This window comes from Esox lucius, chromosome 13 (genome assembly GCF_011004845.1).
Source record: "Esox lucius isolate fEsoLuc1 chromosome 13, fEsoLuc1.pri, whole genome shotgun sequence".
Lineage (NCBI taxonomy): Eukaryota > Metazoa > Chordata > Actinopteri > Esociformes > Esocidae > Esox > Esox lucius.
This window is the reverse complement of record NC_047581.1, coordinates 18,105,377-18,133,301: the sequence shown is the minus strand read 5'-3', so window position 1 is coordinate 18,133,301 and position 27,925 is coordinate 18,105,377. Positions and strand designations below refer to the sequence as shown.

Sequence of the window (27,925 nt, the reverse complement as noted above, 5' to 3'; positions counted from 1 at the left end):
TGACAATCCGGCGACTAGGCCATGATGTGAAAGATATGCCTTTTCCGTAGCTGCTAAATCTATTCATATTTTCATGAAACCTCGTCCACTGTGGGAATCCTTTTGACAAATAGAAAGTGACCACAGTTAGCAGTCATGTTTTTAGGCAACTATTTTTCCATACCATGGTACATTGGCAGCTTCTTCCATTGGGCCTGAGTGGGACAGATTGCAGCTGCTTTCAGAGTGGTTCCCTGCTTGGCTGCAGTGCAAGCCTAGTTTAAATCCCTGGCCCCCGTCTTCCTAAAAATCTTCTTTGGGTTTTTCATCCCTTTATAGTAAATTATCTGGGGTATAGACATTTAGATCAAATGTGGCCAATGTTGACCAATAAAAACCCAAGAATGAAGACATGAAACTTGGCACGTTGAATTGATGTAGAATACACTACTATGTGGTTGCACACACCATTATTTTCCACACCTCTCATTAATATAGAAGAAAGCACACTTGACTAATTGACTAGTGACCGCTGGAGCCCACAAGGATTTCCAAATTAAAACCATGAAGTTGACATTCTGGAGATCGTCAGATTATGACATAAGTAAAACACTTGAATCTTATTTTGTACCTTATTTCAATACTTTGATGGTTGCCTGATGCTTTTCACTGGTGTTTTATTGATGCATGCTTCACTACACATTCAAGCCATTTCTGTTTAATTCAGTCTCAAAATTATTGTTGCAAGTGGTTGATGGGGTTAAATACATTATTTGTGAAGATGATAATGGTAATAGGGTTGAATAAGTTATTTATTTATGGGGATCATTATAAGTTTAGAAGGGACACATAAGCCAAGAATTAACACTAAACAGGTTAAGCCTTAACTAATTATACTTGGCTTAATGAACAGTATTCTGTACCAGTTTTCAAATGCGGTCAGTGCCAACCTAATTTATCATGCTGTTTGTTCTATATTATTAATAAGGTAGTTTGAGTCCTCAATTGTGATTGGCTGCAAGCTGTGGTATAGTATATCAAACATTATATTCCGGGTTATTCGAACATTGCATGCTGATAGGATGACATTTTATTTTTTACTGTTCTAATTGCATTGGTAACCGGTTTAAAATATCAATAAGGTACCTTTGGATATGTCGTATGTGGCTAATGCATCATAATAGCATACACTCCTGACTATAAGTTTGCGAATTTCCTCCCTCTGATGGACAAACTCAAATCAAACACTGTGAGTAACAATAAAAACTCACCAACCTCTGCAGATCGGTTTGTGAACCCTTAGGTCCTCGTGAGAGCCGTGGGCGGGCCACCGGGGTTCATGACACAACATTGACAACAACAGCTTGATTAGGTCGCGCGTGGTTGGAGGAACTGTTCTGGCGCTGGCAGCAGAGCCAGTATTCCAGGTTTAAATTGAACCAAATTCAAATGACCATGGGTAGAGATATAAATCCTCTTCTGCCTGTTGCGCAGATAGTTCTTTGCAGAAATGGAAGATAACTCTTGCTCAAGGATAGAGTCTAGACGGCTGGAGATACGACATCCACAAAAAAGCGGGCAAATTTAGAATAGCATAAATTAAATATAAAATGAAATTCGACCGAGCTCTTCCGTGTAGGTTGTTGTCGATTTATTATCTATAACACGTTATGTATAAGTAGGCTAAGGGATTTGCAACTTTTTGCACCTATATATTTTTACCATCGTCAAGACAAAATAGATCTTCCCGCTATTTCTGGAATTTAACCATTATGGAAACGTACATAGACGTCCTACTTGTCACCGCCAATGTTGGATCATTATTCGACAATGTAAGTACACATTTCACCTAGTTATACCCTATCACTTTGAATGGTGAATCAAATTTTCCAAGATGAACGTGTATCCTATAGTTCAGTCGTTCAACCTGTAAGAGAACACTCACAAACAAAATGATTTGGCTGTAATATTGCAACAATATAATATCTAGATTCGAATGGAGACAAGTCAAACTCATAGAGATTGGTTTCACGCACGCAACACTTACCGATGTAGGCGTAATAAAATGAGTTGTTTTCAACATCGTGCGTTAGATCCTTAGACTGTTCAAGTTAATCGTGACAGCCGTGCTTAATGTTTCCTAAATTCGTTCTTCTCAATAGATATGTGGAACAAGACTTTGAAGCAACTTTTTTGTTTCAGTTTCTGCGCCACGATTGTTTTCAAGTGATTGTTTTCACTTTGATGGGCCTATACGACTGAAAGTCCTCTGTCTATAGTTATCCGCACTCCGTATTTACTCCTAGTTGTTGCGGCTTGACTCTTCAGGTGTTTGCGTACTCCACTCATTCGCCGAAAGAAAAATGTAGCTAGGCCGTCAACCAACTACAGTTTCCGATTCAGATCAAAGAGCGTTTTGAGATTGCAATAAGGACGTGTTTAACGTTATTGTTACAAAAGGGTGAAGGGCAACTTGTTAGGCTAAAACTAAACAAATGTGCTGCCTCGGCAACTGTGTAAACCAAGGATTTGATATAGTTTAATTTGAAGCCAACTCGGATAGCAAAAATATCCGCGCCAGATCAGTACTGGCAAGGATCTGGGTTACGGATCTAAATCAGATTTGGGTCAGGAAAGGCCCTGCACAGACTCAAATTTAATGTGTTGGCAATTCATATTCATATCCATTTTCAATAGCTACAGTTGACCTAAAACCTGTTGTGTGACAACAACAAATACAATGGTGCATACAGGACAGCATAATATTTTTTACTGGATATTTCATTACTGGTCAGTACTATAGCCAGCATGCAATTGAATGTCATTTTAAGTAATTTTGCTGCACAATAACAACTCACTGGTTATTGTGTGAAGTTGCCAAAGCAATGGGCCTAGACAACACTGGCGATTTACCATCTTTGAACCAATTATAATTTAGTAAATCCGCTGAAATACTGGAAGGGATAGAATGTTCAGAAAACGGCTGAAACTGATGGTGACTGAATCTGATCTGGCTACTGGTCGGTTTTCCTCAACTAAGCACCAGGAACTCTTAGAGTAGCTTACCAGTCAAGTCTACATTCTTGGACATTGTTTCTCAATTCAATTTTTGATTTCTTTGTACTTTTCTTCCATGTGCCTTTTGGCAAATTATAGGCAATATTTGATTGATTCGATTTTTTTATTTTCAACAATGGCTTTCTTTTTGGCACTCTGCTAGAAAGGCCAATTTTGTGAAGCTGCTGGCTTCACAAAAATACTGTTGCATTATGCACAGTTTACCTCCGTTTAGCTGTGGAAGACTGTAAATCCTTTAGAGTTGCCCTAGTGTTTTTGTGTAAGCAACATGTAAAGCAGGGTCCAATGCTAACTATATTTCTCACTGACCCTACTGGCCCACTTGGTCTGAAATCTACTGGCCCAGACTGACTTACTGTCCCGAACTGAATTTAAGAACAAAATAATCACTATATCGATTTCACACCAGCGTTTTGCATGTGAGACATGAGAGCTGATCGAAGCAATTGCTGTTTACATATAATGCAATGTACATTACTTTTTTAATCAATATATATCAAAATATTACCTTTAATATCATTATCATCTTTGTGACGATACTTGAATTTGATGTGACAAAAGCTTGATAATAAAATTATTTAGTTATATTTATGGTTACATAAATAATGTGCAATACACATTCAATCCAACAGGTGGGGCAGTCCCACTAGTTGGTTCGCATGCTTCTTGTGTGTCACTGCTAGTAAGCGCCTAGGCAGGTGTTGTTAACATGACACTTACTGTCGACAAACCATGTCCATATGATTTCTCTACCCATATTCATGGGTTATGTCATGACCATAGTCTGTGAATGGTTTCTCCTTCACAACTTGGTAGGCGGGTGTAATTCGTTTTTGAATGTGTCTACACGCCACCATGTTCATTCGAAGCAGGCAGATGTTCATTGGTGCAGCCGCAAGGTTATCAGCAGCCCATTTGCTTTGCCTCGTACGATGCCATGTTTGGGTCCAGCTCTTGGTCAAAACAGACGAGCCATTGAATATTATTGGTCAAAAACTTGAGACTAGTCCTCTACCACACCAACGGAGGAAAATAAGTGGTACCTACACATTTTAATGAACGAACAAGTGAAATTTGAAGCGGGGAGAGTGACAAAGGTTATACTATGAATTTAAATGGGGAAATTAAGCACTGGGCAGTGCTGTCTTTTTGTACTGGCCCAATGTTAGGTCTTACTAGGTCTTGTGCCAGGAACAATAAAAGGCCATGGGAAAAACATACATTTTGTTACACAACGCAATGCTTGAGTAAACCGATCACAGCTACTATATTGGCTTTTGTAGTTTGTGCTGTACTTTCTAGGTTTATAGCTTTTGTGTTCCATCCCTCAAAGGTAACTTTTCTAGTCGGAGACCCAAAAGAATACCTCTGATTGTTTAGTGCCTATCCATCATCGCCTGGGGATTTATATTACATAGAAAAATAAACAGATTAAGAGGAGATGGAAACAGTTGGTCTATGAATGGAGGCATGTATTATTCTCCCGCCAGCAGATGACCAACCGGTTATTTTGGTCACAATTGAGCGATATGCATGCCACTGCACAGAAACGTAATACATTTACGAAACAATTGCTTCTTGAGTCTTCTTTATGTCAAGGAAAATGTAGTGTAACTTAAACAACCCCATAGAAATGGTGGTTGGAACCAAAAATCTCATATTTGGACTCATCAGACCAAAGGACAGATTTCTACCAGTCTAATATCAATTTCTCGTGTTTCTTGGACCAAGCAAGTATTTTCTTCTTATCGGTGTCCTTCAGTAGTGTTTTATTTTATTTTTTTGCAGCAATTTGACCATGAAGGCCTGATTCACTGTCTCCTCTGAACAGTTGATGTTGAGATGTCTGTTACTGTTTAATATGTTTTTTGATGTGTTTCTTTGTCTTCTCCGCTCGTTTTCTTGAACATGAGTATTGGACAAGACAAATTATAGAATACTTTTAATAGTGATATTTTCATTAGGCTGTTACTTTCACTTCCCTGTGGGTCCTTTTAGCTTTTTTTTCTTATTTTTCCCTATTACATTTTGTTCAGTGACTGGTGAAAGTAAAATACAGCACTTTAATGAACCATCCCCCAATAAAGGTTGTTGCGAAATATTGATGTCTCAGCATATGTTTTTTTTTTTGTGGATGATGTTCATTGGGAAAATACGGTACTATCGTATTATACAGGTGTGTCAGACATCTTTATAATGGATATCTCCTGTTAGATTAAGTGAATGTACGTGGTGGGCAGCAGCAGTTTTTCAGCCATGCAAATTCACTATGCAAATTCAATGCTGTGCAGGAACTTCATGCAGGATGACATCGTTCTGGCTGGCTCTGGAGAAGACTGCATAGTCTATTCTAGCCTGGCACTCAGGAACATGCCAAAACCCACAGTATGGATAATTGGTCACATAAATACATTGTACAAAGTCATCATTGATTGCTAATAATGTTACAAATTATAGTTTGATTCTGAATGCATTGTTTTGAACACTTCTGGGGATGGCCGTTGTCTGAATACAATGCTAATCTAATTTTATTATCTTTAGGTAATCATTTGCAATTTGATCTAATTGCAGAAATTAACATGTTCAAGCCTTTACCATTGGGATATTTTGTGTTATAATTTCATAGGTAAAGCATAAGTGTTTTATCTGCATTAGCCTTTTCTCTGTTCGATCAAAACATTTGTTACAACTATGTCATGTTATTTGCTTTTATACCGCATACATGTTTTATTCCTCCCCTAGCAAGTGCTAATATATTATTTAATATGCCCTTTGGTCAGTGAATATGAAAGTTGTGTTGGAAGGTCGATTGGAACACATGGGCTTTACCACCTGGTAAACCAACCTGATATACCATTCTGTTTATTCTTTTTGGTGTTTGGAATCGCAAGTAAAAACTATTTTTTTCTTAAACCTACAGGTGGCTGAGATTGAGAGTGACTGGCTCCGTGAATTATTTGGGGTGAGTTTGGGATCCTTCTTGTGTCCTCTATCAAATGGATCCACAAAAAAATATTTCCCTAGCTTGCTTTATAAACAGATTTTTTTTTTTCTGAGATGTGATGCTGCAAACTTTGCACACCTGTATTTGTGGAGTTTCTTTCATTCTTCTCTGCAGATGCTCTCAAGCTCTGTCTGGTTGGATGAAGAACATTGCTGCACAGCCATTTTCATGTCTTTTTGAGAGATGTTTGATCGGCATCAAGTTTGGGCTCTCTAGATGTGACACTTGGCATTAAGGCCAAATAGTTCATTCTTGGTTTCATCAGTCCAGAGAATCTTGTCCAGAGGTCCAGAGGTCTTCAGGTGCCTTTTGGCAAACTCCAAGTGGGCTGTCATTTGCTTTGTGCTGCGTAGTGGCTTCTGTCTGGCCACTCTACCATAAATGCCTGATTGGTGGTGTGCTGCAGAGATGGTTGTCGTTCTGGCAGGTTCTCATGGTCACTCAGGAATGCTGGAAATCTGTCAAAGTGGCCATCCGGGATGTGTTCATCTCCTTGACCATGGCCCTTTTCCCTCGGTGGCTCAGTCTGGCCAGGCGAACATTTATAAATGTATAAATCACATTGGGCCCACGACAGACATGGATCCATTTGGCAAATCGACGTGAATAGGCTACAGCACATCGGTAGCACAAACAGCGGAAAACAAAAAGTAAAAACTTGCCCAATCTTGTCAGGCAGTGCTGAGGCTACACGAGGCTGCAGGAAAAGACAACTTTATGAACTCTGAACGCTTTTAGTAGAATGTTTACAGTGCAAAGCGAGCACAGAGATGGAAAAAGTAATGCGCAGCAGACTGGATCTGTGAAATGTAGGTGCTGAAACAAACTGAGGAAAATCTGAGAGGTGCTGGATCTTGTTCCGGCAGGATCCGGCTCAAATTAAGCACTGGCGTTGGTGCTTCCAAACTTCTTCCATTTAAGAATGATGGAAGCCACTGTGTTGAGTGAGGTAGAAATGTTTTTATACCCTAACCCAGATTTATGCCTCGGAACAATCCTGCCTTGGAGCTCTACAGACAATCCCTTTGACTCCGTGGCTTGGTTTTTTTCTCTGTTATGCATTGCCAACTTTGTATAAATGTCAGTTGTTGCAAAATGCTTGGCTAGAAGCATCGGGAGATGATACCCACATGCTTTTTTACAGAGGTGATGAAGTGTATTAATTGCTATGGTTTGGTGGATTAGACCATGGATGTGCGCTGATTTCTCAGAAAAGTGAATAAACATCACTTCTGTTATATGATTACCTGTTGTAAACTTTCATTATAACACTGTTAGAATTCAGTTTCTCATATTTTAAACCACTACGGCACACAGTTGTGATAGATTAATGTCCTGCCTGATGTCTCTGTCTAATCACAGACGGTCCGAATTCATAAACCACGCTTCGTCGCCCTACACTTCCAGGAGGTTGGAGGAAAGGACTACATGGACAATATGGGCCATGCAGAGAACTTCTTCTGGTAGGACAATACAGTGCCAATCAATGTCCACTTTCACAAGTATCCCCAAATGCTACCGTCGCTGAACACTTGTCATATTGCACCGATAAACATAATCTAAATACAAGTATTTTGTGTGAGAGACACTTCAGTATATAACATTTTGAGTTGTTTAGCCTATCCTCCTTTGGTCTTCAGGAACATTGAGTCCAGTGAGGAGATGAGAGACTTTGACAGGGTCTGCGTCTATGTGGACAACCACTTTAAGAATGTAGACAGCTTCACAGTGAGTACTACAAGATTTCGTTGATCAGCTGACTAAAGCAGAACACTTAGATGATCTGAAACCACTATACCAGGTCTCTAGGTTAATTTTGCTCAGTTTCTGACATCAATATAATTCCCAACACTGAACAAATGATGGTGATGCAACCTTACAAGGGTTGCAATTGTCTTAGTCTTTAGAAGACCAAATCTCCTATGATTTGTTCAGACCGTAGTGTGTCTCTGTGACCACACGGTGGGGCCCTGCGCCACATTGGAACTATCTAAACCCTTATTGGATATTTTTAGACTGAGAAACAAAGGGGTTATGTGGTAAATATGCCAAATAGACATATGAAGTAGTGTCAAATCTAAGGCAACTAATATTCCTGTGTTATTGCCTTGTGTGACAATGATTTGCACATACGCGCAAAAAACAATTCAGGCTGTTCTGTTGGGTTCATTCAATTTATTTTGTCCAAATTAATGCCTAACTACTTATCTGACCTGAGATGTGTGAGGGGGGAAAAAAAACAAGGGATACAATTTTTAGACAAACTTTTGTTAGTGTTCATCAAATAATAACAACCCAAGGATAGTTTTATGTATGTTCATTTTATTTATTTTTTAGGACTCTGGTTTACCAATAAAATAATTTCATTTCATTGTTGTGTATTGTAATACTGTCCGATTGGGAGTTAAGCTACTTTCTAAATATATTGTTAAAGTTGTAAATTACCTGTCCAAAATTGTAATCAGTAAAACAATTTTCAGATTACCCCATATCACTATTGTAATTGGATTACATTCTGTTTCTTTTATATAAAAAAATTTTTTTATATTAAAACATGACACTCAAAAGCAATAATTGTAAGGTGATTTTGGTTAAATGTTGGGAAACTGAAATACCTGCTTGCAAAAATATTCAACCCATGTGCTGTGGAAGCTCCCAGATTACACAGATGATTACACAGATTGCGCTAATGTGGACACCGTTAACTTCCCCTTTGTCTTCCCCTTTGCCTTCCCCTGTGAACCATCAAAGTTGATGTTACATTTTGTGTATAAACCCTCCAGTGTTGACCCAGACAACAGTAACTTCCAATATGTAAAAACAGTAGGCTATACATTTTTAAGTAGATTACAAGCCACAGATCTCAATAGTTTGCTTCTTAACCTAGCAAACTGTGGTCCAACTACTATTAGTAAATGCATTCTGTTTTTTACCAGGCAGGAAAATACCAGTAATATCCAGCTACATGTCTTTCAAATCCATTCTACAGTTGCCTACTCTCTTTCCAACATGTATGGTTCAATATCATGATGAAAGATTACTTACAAAAATGAATCCTTCAATTCATGCAAACGCCATTGTGTTGCTTATTGTTAAGCTATCACAAGATCTTGTTTAAAATATTCTGCAGAGTGGACGGGAGAGACCATAGCAGAACAAGAAGTAATGGATTAAGATTTGTAGTGTTTTAGAAAGAAGAAGAAAAAAGTAAACACCTTGCACTTTTCTCAAAATGTCTGCTGATATTTTATCTGCAGGACATCGCTCAAAGATATATTAGATGGCTCTATGAATGATGGAAAAACCGGGACTAAAAATGTTTTAAGTGTGATCGGCACAACATGGATTCTGCAAAATGAAACCAAATCTTATTAATTTCTCCCCTGCCCTGTATTCCACACTAACATAATACAGTGGGCTTTGTGGTGTGCAAAAATTTATTTTGGAACAAATCCCACTGCTCTGAAGTCTCTCAGATATGATACACACCGCCTAAGGTCCCCCAAGGGTGAAGTACTCCTTTTATGTCTAGGGGTTGATTACTTATGCAAGCAGTCACCTTAAAAGTATTGATTGAGTCTGTTTTTTTAAATAAAAAATGTAAAATGTAATTCAGTCAAATATGAAGTTCTACATCATATGTCTGGGTAGTTAGCAGGACTGATAAAAGAAATAATGACTCTTAATGGCTTGCAAGGGCTGGGCTTGTTACCAACACACTTTTCTTTCTGAAATGATGTAATCAATTCCATAAAATATTTAGGATTTTCATCCCTGAATGTTGGAGACAGTGTAGACTACTTGAACCGAACAAGTTTGGCTAATAGTGAAAAACGCACAGTTTAAGTTTAGTTTTTTCCGTAAGCCGAACCTGGTGTATACCAGTTAGGTCCTCTCAGTTTGGTGCAGGAACAACGACGAGACTTAATAACAAGCCATGAGTTTACCAGATGTACTCTCTTTCTCTTATCATGCACACTGTGACAGAGCTTGCCTGCTGCTGCTATTGGATTGTTTCTGTGTTGCAGCTCCTGCTGACATTTGTTTTTTCCTACTAATGTTACAGCATTAGTGGGGATAGCTCTGATTTTGTGAGGAACATTTTAGATTTTCTGTTTATTTTTCTTAATGTTAAGGATGCCACTTTTCTTTGTGTTTTAAGGTTACATCTTCACATGTACGTATCTTTACCAAGTGGGTGTAATATTTCTGGAGGGTACTAATTCCTAAAAATATATATTTCACAGTGCATTTCCCTGAACCTCCTTTGGCCCTTAATTCTCCTTAATTTGTGGGTGTTAGGAAAACTTTTGAAGATTTCAGTATACAGACCAGTTATTAAAAATGGAATCGGAAGGATGTCCCTCCTTCCATGCACATGTCTAGCCAATCATGGAGGGCATAGTGTAATAAAAGCTTTTGACAAAAATGTTAGGGGTGTATCCCATAGTGAAGTACCTCACTCATGCGCTCAGAGAACCCGGAATACGATTGTAACCTGTAGTTAATAAACTTCCTCTTGGCTCTCCCCATGTCTTACATCTCCATCAATCCTCTAGGCCCTCAGCTAACTCTGTGTAACTACAGCATACAAGGCTGTGTGTCTGTGTGGCAATTACTTATTTAGCTGTCAGGGGACTGTCTGGGTCATGGACACTGTTTCAATCTTTACACTTGTCATATTGCAAGATCCATCTTCAGACTCCTCCAGTAGATTCTGTACTGGAAAATGCTTTTTCCAATTTTGCTTGTTCTGAGCTGTCTTAGACTTCAGCTCCACTACACGCTTTGCATTGTATTGCTTTCTGCATCATGTCAATGTGACGTTTTACCTGCTACACCAGAAACCCGCCAAAATCTACTTTTGTTTCCCTAGCAATGACTTTCTGGCAGATACTTCATTGAGTATTATGTGCTTACTACTACTGAGGTGTGTGTGTTCCACATAGCTGTCTTAAGATGTATGCAATGACTAAGTCAGTCCGGATAAGAGCATGTGCTATATTAATATATTGTAAAATGTTAAATTACTGCTTATACTGTAATGCTACAGTTGCGCTGCAAACCGCAACAGTGTTGGCCGATGTCTTTTAATATGACACACATCATAAGATCCTGTATTGCACAAGTGCTCACCGCTTGCAAAAGCACTAAGTTGTGCAAAGCTCTGTCATCTGCTGAGGAGATCCAGGTAGCACAAGCACGTCTGGATGCCGCAGTGGAGGGAACATGGTTTTCCTCCTGCTTGTTGTTGAGATGTTTATTCATTTTGACACATTTCAATGTTTATTTTTATGTTTGCTTTATTAGTCATTTAAAGTGTGAGAATTAGGGTTCCATTCCAGGCAAGTTGGCAGGCAAATATCATTTAAGCACAACAACAAACTTAATGACCAGCCGGTCCGTGCCATTTCAGTTTTTAAACGTTACAATGGCATGTGAATGAATGCAAATGTATTTGCCCAGATGACGCATGCTTTGCGTTAAACCCTGTGATTTCTCTGTTTTATTGATTCGATGTATACCACACTACATTGATACATATTGGGATTTAAAGGGAATTGCATGCTGTGCCCAGTGTATACGGCCTATGTTTGTGCATAGCGCCCACTACTCTGCTAGGGAGGGTCCCTCCCCTTCATGGGGGGAGTGGCACCGTATTAACCCGAACCCCACCCAGGTGAGACCCCAACACTGATGGCCTGACCATGGGGGTCAATGGATCTGTCTACACTCCGAGGTGTGTGAAGTAGAGGGGAAAGTCAATGGCCAGGTGTGGGGAGACAGGCCAAAGTCAATAAATTTAACTCTAGATTAAAACTATTGATCCAGCCCATTTGTAAACAATAAATAAGGGCTGAGGGTAGTGGCAGACAGCTGGGCCCATGTTTCCCTTTTGCTGTGGCGTCTGCACCCTCCCCTACTCTGCCCTAAAAAAGCTGCAGCCCCTGTTGCCTTATTCTCATTTCGTGTGTGCCACCTGCATTGATTTTCAATTTGTTTTCCCTCGGCTGTGGATCATCAGCTCCCTGGCCGTGAGAGGCTAGGGAGGAGGAGGGTATGAGGGTCTCTGTGTTCTGAGCGTATATATGTGTGTGTGTGTGGGGTGGGGGGCCCCCGCATGCATTCCCTGTACAAATTGTGTTTTGATAAATAATCACTTGTAAGTCAATAGCTTTTTTATTAAACTGTGCACAAACCTGATTGATGACTATCGGTGCTTGGCAGAGTATGTGGAGTAGAGGGTTTCTCTGGATGTGACATTAAGGCTTTTGTGAATAGCCGCAGCAGGCTTTAGTCATACATTTTAATTTTAAATTTTTTTTTAGGAATCCTAAAGTGAACCAATGCTATTGATATGTTTATTCTATTTAGACATTAAACAGCGTTTATAAGTTTAACTCTTTTGAAACCCGCCATGTTATTTTCTTCTGAACTGAGCTAATAATAAAGAAAAATACAAGGAAAACCAAAGTAAAATTTAAGCCAGACGTATTTCATACCCCTTCACCTTCAACCCCCAGCTAACTGTCTTCCCTCGATTTCGACAGGTCTGTCCCTAATCGCCAGTCACCTGTGCTGGTCTTAGTAGGGGCACGTCTGTCCCATTAAATGAGTATTGCTCTGCCAGTGATGATGAATGGTCTCTTCAGGGAGAGATCTCTCATGCCTGGTCACGGGGTTGGGGGGCGGGGGTGTAGAGCAGTCCATCAGGCCAGAGACCCTCTTGGTGTCACCAGATCTGTCTTTGTTCCCTAGTTGCAACCAAAGCTGTAAGAGACAGCGAGTCCTACTGCTTAATACTTTTTAAATTGTTTTAATTTTCCGTCTTTATTGATCTCATAGGGCATGATTAATCGGATCAGTGGAGCAGGCAGTTAGTACATTAAAAATTGTCAGGCCACGTCAGGGAAGATTGGGTGCTAAAGTGTGTTTGTGTGTGTCTGTCTCTGTATGTGCATTTGCTTGGTTACTGTACATGCTATTGCAGAAAGGCTATGTGTTTCTATGGAGAACAGTTGAGCTAAATGTATAGAATGGTGAAAGGTTCAAGAGACTAGTTGGGTGTGTGGCTGTGTGTGGAAGGAGGCAAGAACTAATGGAGAATGTGGTGGTAATTAGGTAATTACTATGGAGTCAGTTCATGTTTGATGACTCATGTTAAGTAGTTTATTTAAGTCATTAGGAAGCTAACTTAAAGGGATGTATGTGCTAGGTACATATTTCTTGATAGGTGCCATATTGGAATATCAGACAGATTGATGATCTCTCTACTACAGTATGTCATCACAGCAGAAAACTGCCAGTCTCTAAACAAGCTTTTTTTATTTGCTCTTACAGGCCCTTGGAAGCATGTACTTCATCCACAAGTCATTGAAAAACATCTACCAATATGATTTTAATGGTAAGAACATTACAATCATATCTGTATGAAATCATTATTGACTTTAAATAACAAAAGATGAATGACACATTGTTATCACCAGATGATAGATCACCTCCATTCAGGCCCAGCACGTAGCGATAATTTCAGAACGTGTATCAGTCCTGGTGTGCAAACTTGGCCCTTAGTAATACATCGCAATTATAATGTGGTTATAATTTGGTGCAAATAAGTTCAGGAGGAGGCAAGAGATTCCTGTCTTTATATGTCCAATAAGTCTGATGCTCTTTTGAACACTGTGTAGGAAACCTCTTTTGGCTAGACATAACAGGGAATCTGAATTTAAAATGGGATGAGTTATGTTCTTGTTGCATAGTCCAGTCACGTTAGGCATGAAGAAGCTCTTCAGAAAAGGCTTATGGAAGAGCCATAAACATCCCTAGCCTGCTGTGTTCTCTGTTTACAGTCAGATTGGTGCACAGCGACCAAACAGCCTAATGGCCTGATTATGGATCCTCTGATCACGTATGCTGCTGTGATGAGCTTAACATCACTTTATTGATTGGTGTTTGCATGTTTTCTCACTCTTTCACCCTTCCATGCCTCTCCCTTCACAGTTAAGGATTTTAAAGCAGTGTCTGGACACAAGTATGTGGGCTCCCTGGATGGGGTAACCACAGTGGAGAAAGAAAAATTTGTCAAGAATTTCTGGCCTGATGTGAGTGGATTGTGATCTACCTGACAAGGACAAAATACACTGTTTGAAAAAATCTATAATTACCGTCATGGCCCTGAAGAGTTATCTAGATTGTGCTATTTGGTGAACATTTGGTGCACAATACATTCATCTGTTTTAACTTTCTGTGTATGTTGTGTTTTTCAGTTCAAATGGTCTAGGAAGGGCTTCATGAGGACCCGTTGGATCATTCACAACCAGTACGTAATCTAGTCCATTGCCTACTATACTCAATGTCTACTCACTATTCGACAGGGACCCGCAGACCGGCTGATCCAACTGTTTCACCCTGTTGCACAATGCTGTTGCCGTTAAAGCTGAAACTCAGTAAACACTCTGTTTCCACTACACAATGGTCAGTGTTTGCTCTCCCGTGTCACTACCACCGTCCATGGCCAGAGAGCTACAAGGTCACCCTGTGAGTCAACACAACCTGCCTGTTGGATGCACATTAATTGTTTTCAGGTGGCAGCAGCAGAAAAGGAGTGAAGGCTTTGCGCAGAAGACAAATGTGTTTGTTTGTGGACTAGCATTACCTCGAGTTCACTCACTAATAAGTAAGGTTTTCATAACAGACATCACTGAATTTCACACACATTTTTGGTCTTGAGGGAACACAGTATGTTCCATATGAAGTCCTAAACCCAAATAATAACCCATAACCCTGATTCTGAATCAATACAAATTGTAACTTTTACTCTAAACCTAACACCTGAGCTGATATTAGCATGTTAAACTTCTGGGGACTGGCAAAATGTCCCCTCTAGGTTGTTTATGTTTGTGAGGGTTTTGGGCAAATCTGTGAAGACACTTGACTCAATACTGAAATAAATACTGTTGTCATTGTTTTACCACTTCATTTCAGATGTCTATCTTTTTATCTAACATCTGGCATCATTCCTAAATTCTGGGAAACCATTCAGGTGCTGCCACTACTGTGATTTGAAAGCACCCTCTCTTGTATCAGCATCGGGCCAACTTCTCAGGGAGAACCAACTGGCCTGGGGCTGCAAAATGGGGTTCTTAAACGCAGCTCTGCTGCCACCCCTTGACGAGGCACATATGCCCCTAATCAGGCCTCATCAGGGGAAGGATGAAAGGACCCCAGAAAAGCAGCACTGGGTAGCTGTGGAAGAAGAGAAAATACTATACATCTGAATGCAGTACCCAGTCCACGGGTTCTAAACATGTTTCGTTGAACTTCGCTCTGCCACTTTTTGTTAATAAATGCCCTCCAGTGCCAAGAAAACTGGCACTGTGTCCATTCCCTGTGTCTCTTCCCGAGCATTTTGAACATATCAATTCGGTTTCTGACCTGGGAACTGTACTTTTATAGCCACTATATTGGTTGTAAATGATATTTCCTTATTACCTCAGCAATATATTCCAGGCTATTATTATTGGTGAAGATGGGTGTAAAAGGTCAAAATGAAAGGAGTTCAACATTTGATGATTTTAGGTCCTTTATTTTTATATAAACGATATTCGTAACTCTGGGAAACTGTCATTTGCATTTTAAAAGTCTACAATTGCATGATGGCAGAATTACTATCCTTGATGCTTCTTTTAGAAAACATGATCAAATTTACAAATTGCTTAGTTGAAGAACATAAAGATCAAAGTATCAATATATACACAGCTCTGAAAAAAAATTAAGAGACTACTGCAAAATTATTGGTGGTTGACTTTATGCCACTCCTGGCAAATAAAATTCAAGTTGCTTGGCTTTATTTGATGGCTTATGACCATCCATCTTCCTCTTGATCAAATTCCAGAGGTTTTCAATGGGGTTCAGGTCTGGAGGTTGGGCTGGCCATGACAGGGTCTTTATCTGGTGGTCCTCCATCCACACCTTGATTGGCATGGAGCATTGTCCTGCTGGAAAAAACAGTTTTCAGAGTTTGGGGACATTGTCAGAGCAGAAGGAAGCTGGTGTTCTTCCTGGATAACCTTGTACTTGCCTTGATTCATGCGTCCTTCACACAGACAAATCTGCCCGATTCCAATCTTGCCGAAGCATCCCCAAATCATCACCGATCCTCCACCAAATTTCACAGTGGGTGCGAGACACTGTGGCTTGTAGGCCTCTCCACGTCTCCGTCTAACCATTAGATGACCAGGTGTTGGGCAAAGCTGAAAATTTGACTCGTCAGAGAAGATGACCATACTCCATTCCTCTACGGTCCAATCCTTATGGTCTTTTGCAAACTTCAGCCTGGCTCTTCTTTGCTTCTCATTGATTAAGGGCTTTTTTTCTAGCTTTACACAACTTCAGCCCTGCCCCTAGGAGCCTGTTTCGGACCGTCCTCGCCGTGCACATTACCTGAGCTGCTGTTTGCCATTCTTTTTGTAGGTAACGTGATGTCATTCTACAGTTGTTGAGTGACATTTGAATTAGTTGACGTTCATCTTGGTCAGTGGACAGTCGTTTTTGCCCTCTGCCAGTCTGTATCTTTGTTGTCCCCATTGTCTGTTGCTTGACCTTGTTCTTTTGAACCGCTGTCTTTGAAATTTTCAGGATGGAAGCAACATGACACTCACTATATCCCTCTGCCAGTAAAGCCAGAATTGAACCCTTCATTTCCTCACTCAAAGCTTTTCTTTTCAACTATTTTGTCATGCTGAATATTCTTTTTTAAATTCTAATTACCTTTGAGGTACTAATTGCACTGTTTTTGCCATCCAGATGGTATTATTGCAAGAGGATAGTGATGACCACAGCAGTGGTTTTTATACAGTACTTTTCCTCTTTAAATTTGATTTGGTTCAGGTAATCACAGAATCCGTACCTCATTAAGTAAAATGAGGGGTCTCTGTGTTGGAATTTAACAGACACTGGAATGGAATGGCTGCCATACATGTAGTGATGCTGATTTAAGAAAAATTATGAGTGGTCAAATTTTTTTCCTAAGATGTTTTTTTTTTTTTATTTAAATATATATAAGGCATGTTTATCATCTCTGCCAAGAAACAATTGTACAGACCCATTTTATGTCAGTACTTGATTATGCTGATGCACTATATATTTATTCATCAACTTCAGTATTGGAAACCTATATTTCAGTATTGGAAGTCTATAATGGAGCATTTGATTTTATTACTGGTGCAAACCTTTGGACACTTCATTGGTTGTTTGTAGATTTTGCTTGACTGGGAAAAGCCAGACATTGTCAGTGTTTGTATAGATAGCTGTACTGTAGAAACTTGCGTATTGTCTCTAAAATAAACTGAAAAACCTGCAGTTATCAAATGTGTTCTCAAGACCAGCTAGTCCTTGGGACACCACAGGCTTATTAGATAACATTATTAGGTAAAACTGCCTTAGACTAACATTCTCCACACTCATGGAGTGCCTTAAGTTAGAAGTGTTGGTGCTTAGAAGGCAGTTCAAATGTTTGATTCACGACGTTTTCAGATAAATGGGGAAGACATGGCTGCTATTTCCTGGTTGTAAGGGTGGACTGTGTGGGGTGTTTATTAATTGTACACTGCAATATTTGCCCATCTTTGCGTGCGTGCCTGTGTGATTTCTGCAGGGGTCTTGACCTAATCAACGTACACCTTTTCCATGATGCCTCCAACCTCATCGCCTGTAATGCCAGCCCTTCCATCTACTCGGCCAATCGCCAGAAGGCCCTCAGATATGTCATAAACAGGTTAGTGACCATTTATCACAACTTACCCCACTCACCATTTGATACAGTGGGATGCATCTCTAAGATTTTTGGCAAGCTGATAAACAATGGTAATATTTAATCTGCAGAGGGTGCCAATAATGCTGGATGTCTCTGTATATAGTATGTGACTTTTCCCCTGAGCCCACCTTTAGATACAAAATAGCTGACTGCCAGACAGTTTGCAATTTCAACTAAATCTGTGTCTATATTACTATTTTATTTAGTCATACAATAGACATTTATTATCTAAATAGTTTTACTCATGACACTTACATTTTCTTCCAGGATAACAGACAGCAGCTACACCCCACTTCCCTTCTTCCTGTTTGGGGATTTCAACTTCCGTCTGGACACACTTAGCCTGGTCCAGGTATTACATGACCTACATCCTCAAAAATGGCATGCAAATCCAATGGCCAGCTGATTTTCTTTTTGGCAACCTCTCTCTCTCTCTTTGTGTGTGTGTCAGAATTTGTCTACTTCAGCAGAGGTGCAGACCGTGATGAAGGACTGCAGTAATGATGTGGAGAAAATAATCTGTGAGGAGAAGGACAATGAGCACAAGGTGAGCCTCCCCCGGCCACCACTTCCATTGTACTGTCGCCCTGTTGTGTTGATTCACATGGTTACTGTACTGTCCTTCACATCACAAGGTTCTTCTCCATATTGAGACCAAGATGTTTGCCTACCTGCACCAGGCAGTGTTCAGAGAGGACAATGGCAGAGCGGTGAGAACATTATCTAATGTACATACCAACTGATTTACACCCCACCCATATTAATCTCCAACTACCACTTGCTGCCATGACAGCAGTCATTACCACCTTGGCAACATGTTGTAAACAGAATGGACCACAGACGATAACTAATATCAATAAATTGAATCCACAGAGATACCGTAATTCTAAGTGAAACCTAATATTCGCATTATGCAGACGTTTATTGTTTGTACTTTTGCAGATTGAATTTTAGGACATCCTGTAAACCTTAATCCTTTGACATCCCTCAGCTTTTGAAGTATGACAAGGAGATCACAGCCTTTCATGATGTCATTACAGAGGAGGAAATCCTGTTTCCGCCCAGGTAAGTCTCGATGCACCTGCATGTATTTGATGAGCTTGGTAGGCAGCTACAATACTTAGACTGTAAACATCCCAGGGCCAGGCTTCTGCAGACCCCATGGCCACTCCTCCTGGAGAAAAATCTCTTATAAAAATCTAGATTTCTTACAAAATGTTATAAAATTCTCAAATTGCACCCAATTGGTTGTGGTTGCCTTTTTAATTCATTGTCCCGCATCATCAGTCGCTTAAATCCTTTGGATGGGCCCTTGGTTCAAATACTGATGTTGGTTATGGCTGCGCAACAATGGCTTCATCTTGTTTGTCTATTGAGAAATACACTCATTTTAACAGGAAAAATAATGGAATATACAGTGCCTTGCAAAGTATTCAGACTACTGAAAACTTCTCTCATATTACTGATTTCCAAATGGTGCATTGTAATTATGTTTTGTTTATTTGATTTTAAAACTCTGAAACTAAAAATCAATAACATTATGGTTTTATGTTGGTAAATATATAGAAAAAGAAACTACTTAAGTACAGTGGGGAGTACAAGTATTTGATACACTGCCGATTTTGCAGGTTTTCCCACCTACGAATCATGTAGAAGTCTGTAATTTTTTCAATACGGACTTTCAGCTCCCTCCAAAGATTTTCTATTGGGTTCAAGTCTGGAGACTGGCTAGGTCACTCCAGGACCTTGAGATGCTTCTTACGGAGCCACTCCTTAGTTACCCTGGCTGTGTGTTTCGGGTCGTTGTCATGCTGGAAGACCCAGCCACGACCCATCTTCAATGCTCTTACTGAGGGAAGGAGGTTGTTGGCCAAGATCTCGTGATACATGGCCCCATCCATCCTCGCCTCAATACGGTGCGGTCGTCCTGTCCCCTTTGCAGAAAAAGCATCCCCCCAAGAATGATGTTTCCACCTCCATGCTTCACGGTTGGGATGGTGTTCTTGGGGTTGTACTCATCCTTCTTCTTCCTCCAAACATGGTGAGTGGAGTTTAGACCAAAAAGCTCTATTTTTGTCTCATCAGACCACATGACCTTCTCCCATTCCTCCTCTGGATCATCCAGATGATCATTGGCAAACTTCAGACGAGCCTGGACATGCGCTGGCTTGAGCAGGGGGACCTTGTGTGCGCTGCAGGATTTTAATCCATGACGGCGTAGTGTGTTACTAATGGTTTGAGACTGTGGTCCCAGCTCTCTTCAAGTCATTGACCAGGTCCTGCTGTGTAGTTCTGGGCCGATCCCTCACCTTCCTCATGATCATTGATGCCCCACGAGGTGAGATCTTGCATGGAGCCCCAGACCGAGCGAGATTGGCCATCATCTTGAACTTCTTCCATTTTCTAATAATTGCGCCAACAGTTGTTGCCTTCTCACCAAGCTGCTTGCCTATCGTTCTGTAGCCCATCCCAGCCTTGTGCAGGTCTACAATTTCATCCCTAATGTCCTTACACAGCTCTCTGGTCTTGGCCATTGTGGAGAGGTTGGAGTCTGTTTGAGTGTGTGGACAGGTGTCTTTTATACAGGTAATGAGTCCAAACAGGTGCAGTTAATACAGGTAATGAGTGGAGAACAGGAGGGCTTCTTAAAGAAAAACTAAGAGGTCTGTGAGAGCCGGAATTCTTACTGGTTGGTAGGTGATGAAATACTTAAGATTTTTGTTTTAGATTCCGTCTCTCACAGTTGAAGTGTACCAATGATAACAATTACAGACCTCTACATGCTTTGTAAGTAGGAAAACCTGCAAAATCAAATACTTGTTCTCCCACCCGGATTTAATCCCATCACAATAATATTTTGTTGGGACACCTTTGGTTGCAAAACCAGCGTTAAGTCTTATAATATTTTTAGATTGGTGCGTGGGTGGGTTGCAGGCAGGTTTAATGTTACTTAACATTGCTAGGCCTAACAATTTCATTTGTATTGATCTGTTACTTTTGAGAGAACTAGGCAATAGTACCTCTTGGAGTAAGAACAGCTGCCAGCACGCGCCACTCTATCACTCAGTGTGAAGCACTTGATCTAAAAACAGCACTACTTGCCTCCAATGCTTGGTTCTCTACGTAGGCTATTACTCATGTATTTTAAGGCAAAGCTAACTCTTTCTACCCAGTCCCAAAACAAGCTTTGTGATCTATTGTTTTTGGTTCTTCTATCGGGCTGCGTAGGCTATAGATATTTAGCTTTTTTGGAGGAGATCTGTTTTTCTATTATCATTTATGCTGTGAGCTAAGCCAGTACTTGCCTGGTATTGTAATTTATCTCAGACATGCTTACATAGTGATTTAGACAACATGGCAATTATATTTGTGCACATTTCGTGTCGGGAGAGAACAGTTTTGCTCATCTGGGGAAAAAAACGATGTGGCCATGCACATGTGAAATGTACCTTTACTGCAATATTTTTCTGTATTTGCGGGTGTAGGATCGGGTGCGAGCTCCAGAATTTCACTGTTTTCATGTAGTCGAGTCAGTTGCCGATGGATAATTAGGAATTGTGGGTAATAAAAACCCACATCATCACTAGTGGACCGTAGGGCTCAACGTGTGCAGAGCACGTGCCCCCTTTCTCTATAGTGCCCTTTTTTTCCTTTTATTATTTCAGAAAAAATAATGATTACCAGTGCAAAGTGAAATGACTGGTTCTCATTAATCTTTAAAGTAAAAATGTCAATCTGTCTAATTTATAACCACGTAATCGCTTCTTTTGATTTGACAAGACAGTTGTTTCATTTGAAATTGTATTCTGCCTGTTCTTTTATTATTGCGCATTAATTAATTACTCACACAATGACACATCTACTTTGGTGTCTAACTTACTACTAAGTTCTTCCCTGTAGTTTTTAAATGGTATCTTAGTGCAAATGTATTGGGATCCTGTATAAATTTGTTTTAAAATTCTGTGTGAGGTTATGTTGAACAAGGCTGTATCCTAATAAATGATATAAAGAAGACGCTACAGTACAACTGAAATAAATAGCTTATTAAAATGACGTGTGAGCTGTGGCTTCCTGTTTAGTGTGTTTACCTGATCTTGCATGATTTAAATGTTTTGCTTTAACCCACCCTCCAACTATACTAAAAAAAACAGACAAGGTGTAGTGCAGATTATATTATTTCTGAGTGGTACTGATTAGTTTGTTGGTCAAAATGCTGCTAAACTCTATGTCTGAGGAGTGTCACCTGTATAAAATCCTCCCCTGAAAATGTGTAATTCCCTGCTACCCCTGCTGATTCCGCCCTAATGTGGGTCTGTCTGTCAGTTACCCCTACAGTGAGGACTACACTAAACCCACCCAGTACATGAACACTCGCTGCCCCTCCTGGTGTGACCGTATCCTGATGTCCCACACGGCTAAAGACGTCATCCACAGGGTGAGGCCCCTGGACACACTGTGCCTTCCTCCCTTACTGACTACTAGATCCTGCTAATCGTTGAGACAGGTTTTAAAGGCCTATTCAATTATTGTGATTGATTTCAGAGCAATGATGGAGAAAGCAGAGTGGTTTACAACGCACTGGGCCCTAATGTCTGCATGGGAGACCACAAGGTACAACCGTTTCTCGATAATGCAATATTTTCAAGTATGAAAATGTATGTTCTCACTACTGTCGCATGAAGTAAGACTGTGTGCTAAATGGCCTAAATACAAATGGCCCTTAATAAATAGGCCTACATGAACCATTTTATATTCATTTTTTCCCCCAGCCTGTGTTCTTGTCTTTTGCACTGAAGACAAATGGCCATTGACAAGGATCCCTCTGAATGGTAAGGGTGTACACTACCATTCAAAAAATGTCCTTGTTCTCCATGAAAACATATATGAAATTAACTGTATCGAAATGAATAGGGATACTGTCATTATGATTTTTTTATTGAAATAATACTTGTCCTTGAGACTTTCTTTTGTCAAAGAATCCTCCATTTACATCAATTACAGCCTTGCAGACTTGACTTTCTCGTTGTCAATTTGTTGAGGTAATCTGAAGAGATTTCACCCCATGCTTCCTCCTACAAGTTGGATTGGCTCGATGGGCACTTCGTGCGTACCATACGGGCAAGCTGCTCCCTCAACAACTCAGTAGGGTTGAGATCCGGTGACTGCGCTGGCCACGTTATAGACAGAATACTCAGTTTCTTGTCACTTTCTTGCATGGAATAGCCTTAATTAATCAGAATAAGAATAGACTGATGAGTTTCAGAAGAAAGTTATTTGTTTCTGGCCATTTTGAGCCTGTAATCAAACCCACAATTGCTGACGCTCCAGATGTTCAGTTAGTCTAAAGGGCAGTTTTGCTTCTTCAATAAGCACAACAGTTCCAGCTGTTCTTACATAATTGAAAAAGGGTTTTCTAATGATCAAATAGCCTTTTAAAATGATAAACTTGGATTAGCAAACACAATGTGGCATTGGAACACAGGACTGATGGTAGCTGATAATGGGCCTCTGTACGCCTGTGTAGATATTCCATTAAACATCTGCCGTTTCCAGCTACAATAGTCATTTACGACATGAACAATGTCAACCCTGTATTTCTGATAAATGGTATGTTATTTTAACGGGCAACAGAATTGCTTTTCATTCAAAAAAAATAGGAAATGTCTAATTAACCGCAAACTCTTGAAAGTAGTGTATGTGCCAGTGAATGTGTAGTATATATTTCTTTAGCTGTATTTGAGCAGATTCAGTGGGGGAGTCAGAAAGAGCAATTACAAGTGGTAATCTTGTCCAGCTCCCCGTCCCCTATTCCCAGGTGAGCCATGGCTTGCCCAGTGTAGTGGTATGAGCTTGTGAACTAAGACGAAGTGTCTCTGGACAAACTAGGTCCTTTTGTGAATAATGTAGCTGGGCCACCAGCAGCTCTGCTGATCTATGTCTTTAGAATCCTCTCCTCTTTCACTGCAGCTACGCCAAGCCTAATGTTGGCCCTCTGTTCATTCATTACCAGACAGATCACCGACCAGACAGTCATTCATTGTAAACGGTGGTGTATTGGCATTTTTACGGCTTGGATTTTGTTTTGCTCCCTTTTATGACTTTTTCATGGGACGGTTCTCTCCTTTTTGATGATTTCTCATCAGGAGGAATCAACAGTGATTAATGAATCATAATGGCTTAAGGCTGTCAATTAGCTTTTCAGTGGGAGGGACAGCATCCCAAAGCAATTACAATGCGTTTCTCTCAGCTGCGATTATTGTTCAGGTCCCATATATATATGTGTATGTGTATGTGTATGTGTATGTGTATGTGTATGTGTATGTGTATGTGTATGTGTATGTGTATGTGTAACTACGTTATAGGAAGCCTAAAATAAAACTGTTCACGATTATATTGCAACTGTTTCCGGTGCATTTTTTAAGTACGCATCAGTGCATGCTTTTTGGGGTAAGTTTCCATGATTCTCTTGTCTTTTCACTTGACGAAAAAGTCAGTTATCGTCGCCTATATTGATAGTTATTGTATCAATGTGATTCACAAATGAAGTGAGGGCAACATCATTCATAACCTCTAATCGCGGGCCAGCTGATCTAGACTTGCCTGGTTCCTTTTCTGGTTTTTAGGAATCCAATCTTTTAAAATTGATTTACAGATTTAAATAATTTATCAATAATTTACTGATGTTCCTTGTGGATGATAAAGAGAGTATTGACATTTTCCCCTTTTTCATTTAGGTAAATCCCACTGCGGTCGCCATAACACACCATAACCACTACGCTGTCTGTACCACTGAAGAAACAGCCGTTCATGGCTGGCCATAGGACCCAGTCTGGAACGTGTCATTTTCCACCTAACCAAGTTTCTCACCAATTCTGCTCCTCTTACTCCAAGTTATTGATTGCCTTGGCTTGGGTGACATCACCACAGATTTGATCATCAGCATTATGGATTTTCTCTCTGGACGATTTGCTCTGGCCTGCGCTTGGCCATTTATCTTAAAATGTCTGACCCTAAAATGTGCACCAAGATGCACAGGTATTTTCTGAGAGGGCTTTGTTCAGTGATGAACTGATGACAGTGAGGATGAAACCGTAGCGGATTGCTAGATGGAATAGTATGAACTTCAAGAAAATATACTTCATCCAACTTGGACTACAAATGCTTAGGCCATTGTTATGTTATGGTGGACACACAGACACCATGCAAAGAAAATACTCTTACTTCAGCTTATCAAATGGTTTTCAATTGTCAAGGGTTTACGAAGAAGTATTGACCTTCATTCCATCTGACATTCCTAAATGGAATATGCATGCATGCTATTAAGTTGTATTTTTGTCATTTACTACCTATTTATTTCTTACTGTAACGGTTTAGCTGTCAACTATAAATACAGTATAAGCATGCCAAAAGCAAACATGTAGAAACACAATCCAATGCTGCTACAGTAATTGAATGCACTGTCAGAATAAAACCGTAGCATAATACACATTTCTCTCTGCATTATCTTGTATAGTCATCTGTTAATAATGTACGGTTCAGCATTACATACATACTATCTATCCCAGGTCATATTTGAAAAATCGACTTGAATCAACAAAATGCTTGATTTTTTCCCCATAATGCCATGTTGAGCTCATTTTTCCTAACCACCTTCTGTTGCAGTGCTGTTGTTATAACTCAGCTTAAATCAATAAAATATTAAAAAAAGACCAGTGGTGAGGACAGATTCGTGATAGGCACCCAACAGGTCAGTATGAAATATGGAAATGTGGCCCCTTCCCATCGGACTTCTGCCTTGGATTCTCTCAGACTCTAAAATATAACATCTAGCTACATGAATGCTGATGATCACTGAGTTCTGCCTACCTGAAACCACAGTCTGCTGGGTAAAATCTCTGCTGGGTTGTATATTGACATTATGGGGTTGGCCTATGCATTGTGCAAACATGGTAAAACTGTACGTTTATTTTAATCAGTCGGACACCAGAGAAGACATTGGTCGCTAATGCCTATTTCAGCTTCTTTTAACAGTCCGTTAAATGTGAAAAAAAATGTATGTTCAACAACAGTCAATATCACCTCAGAAAAACACCAACCTTGGCCCGATCAGTTACTGATGTATTTTGATATTTCTTACTCCTTTATTTAAGAAAACATGAAAGCTGGCATTTATTTATTGCCTGTGACAAACAGATGTGTTGTTATCTTTATTCCACAAAGTATGGCTGAGTCATTTTAAGTAGCTCCGAGTTTCATAAATGCTTGCTGTGCTTTTTTTTTTTTGGAAATAATTTATGAATGCGCTAATAGGTCTGTATCTTGTTTATGATATTCTTCTTTTGTTATGCATGTGGGCTCTCTTCCATTGTTTCATAATGCATCAACTGCTTGTCAGTTTGTTACTGCTATTAGTTTTGCCATAATCAACAATATTGTGTTCACTTTACCCCCCTTTTATATAATATGAATGTATCTGACATGGATGTCTCATACCCAGTCACAAGGGCGTGCACACATAAGCACATCCACACACATGCTTATACACAAACACAAAGGTCACAACATTTTAAACTTGAAGCCTATATGTTATTTTAGTTGTAGTTATTTTATTATCTCTTGTTTTATTTGATTAGTGTTGGCTATCTTGTCTGCACACTAAACACTATCCCAAAGCTGAAAATGTATTGACCGTAAACATTTAAAATGTATGGTTTCTTGAAAATTGAACTCAATCTGCTTTTATGTAAAAAAAGATTTATACTGATATGACAAGGATTCATTAATTCAAATGTGTAGATTATCCTTTTAATTTGGAACTACAAAAATGGGCTTAATTGTGTTCAAATCAATAATATGTATTGGTGCTTGTGTGGAAAGTGCAAGGCCCACTTGTCAATAATATCCTTGTAGTAGTTGATTAATGGTGTGGTCAACATAATTTTCTTGCACCAGGGAACGTTTTAGCTTTGGATTTTGAAACTGGGGGCAGAAGTATTTTTAGATTGAGTGAACTAATGTTGTTTGTCAGGTTTTCTGGTAGGTCACCAAAAAACACTACATTCTTGTAATTACTCTAGTTGACATATGTGAATAAATGTTGATCACTGAATTGTGTTACTTTATTTATTTTTGGCTCATACAAGCAAGATTATACTCCCAAAGAGAAAAGTCAAGACGATTTGCGAGCAGCAAAGTTGTTGCAAATGTGCAGCTAGCAAGCTGATATCTTGGTACGTGTGCACAGTATAGCTTGTGCAAGAAATATTTTAACACAGACAGTGTGGAGAATACCAGTGAGAAGCAATCCAGTATTTTTTGTGCTGTACATTTTGAAAGACATGGGCACATTGATTCAGCATACAAAATGTTAAGAAGATTGGTCCAATAGTTCCATAGAAGTAGCATTTTATGGTCCTGAATGTCATTGAATCCTCCTGCATTATTGCATGAATAGAATCTTTAATAAGTCAAATCAAGATGAATCTCTGCTTTTCATCTCGCATTAAAAATGTTATCATCCTACCACTTTTGCATTTAAAACAATATTAAACAATACAGTGATTATTTGAATCAAAAACATGAGTAACTACTTCATAGTTTAGCAAGCATTTGCTTCCTGAAATGTTTAGTTAATCACTATGAAAAAATAAAATAAATATTTAGTAACCAAATTTGTCATCTCCTGACAAGGGTTGCACCTTATCTGAGCCATCTCCAGTATTTCTGTTGGTATCCACTGCAAACATATCAGCCTACCTCAGGAATGTTGCTGTGCAAAGTTCTGAAACAAATACATACCACAGTCTATCACTGTGAACTTTGCCACATCTAGCTCATAGTTTTACAAAGTAAATCAAACAAACCATCAACGCAGTTCTTACATTAAACCTGGCTGCATGGATCAGAAGAGAGAAGTTGCATTTTTGTTTGGGAGAGGTGTGACAAATGATTAGAGTGTGATGCGCTGATTTCCCTGGTTAATAGGATAGATCTGGTTAGGCAGTTTTCCAGGTGGGAAGATTTGCAAGGTGACATTTTAGATGGTTGAT

General features: G+C 39.6%; 1 protein-coding gene across 1 annotated transcript; it reads left to right on the top strand.

Annotated features, from left to right (window-relative positions):
- Positions 1–1,307: 1,307 nt before the first annotated feature.
- Positions 1,308–26,985, top strand: inpp5l (inositol polyphosphate-5-phosphatase L). The gene is made up of 16 exons (XM_010876390.5): positions 1,308–1,811; positions 5,978–6,019; positions 7,424–7,524; positions 7,702–7,789; positions 13,403–13,466; positions 14,063–14,163; positions 14,329–14,381; positions 17,718–17,837; positions 18,144–18,228; positions 18,328–18,423; positions 18,512–18,586; positions 18,868–18,941; positions 22,200–22,311; positions 22,419–22,487; positions 22,646–22,705; positions 24,611–26,985. Exons 1-15 carry the CDS (start codon positions 1,752–1,754, stop codon positions 22,685–22,687), a joined length of 1,182 nt encoding a protein of 393 aa, XP_010874692.1. The 5' UTR covers positions 1,308–1,751; the 3' UTR covers positions 22,688–22,705; positions 24,611–26,985.
- Positions 26,986–27,925: the final 940 nt, after the last annotated feature.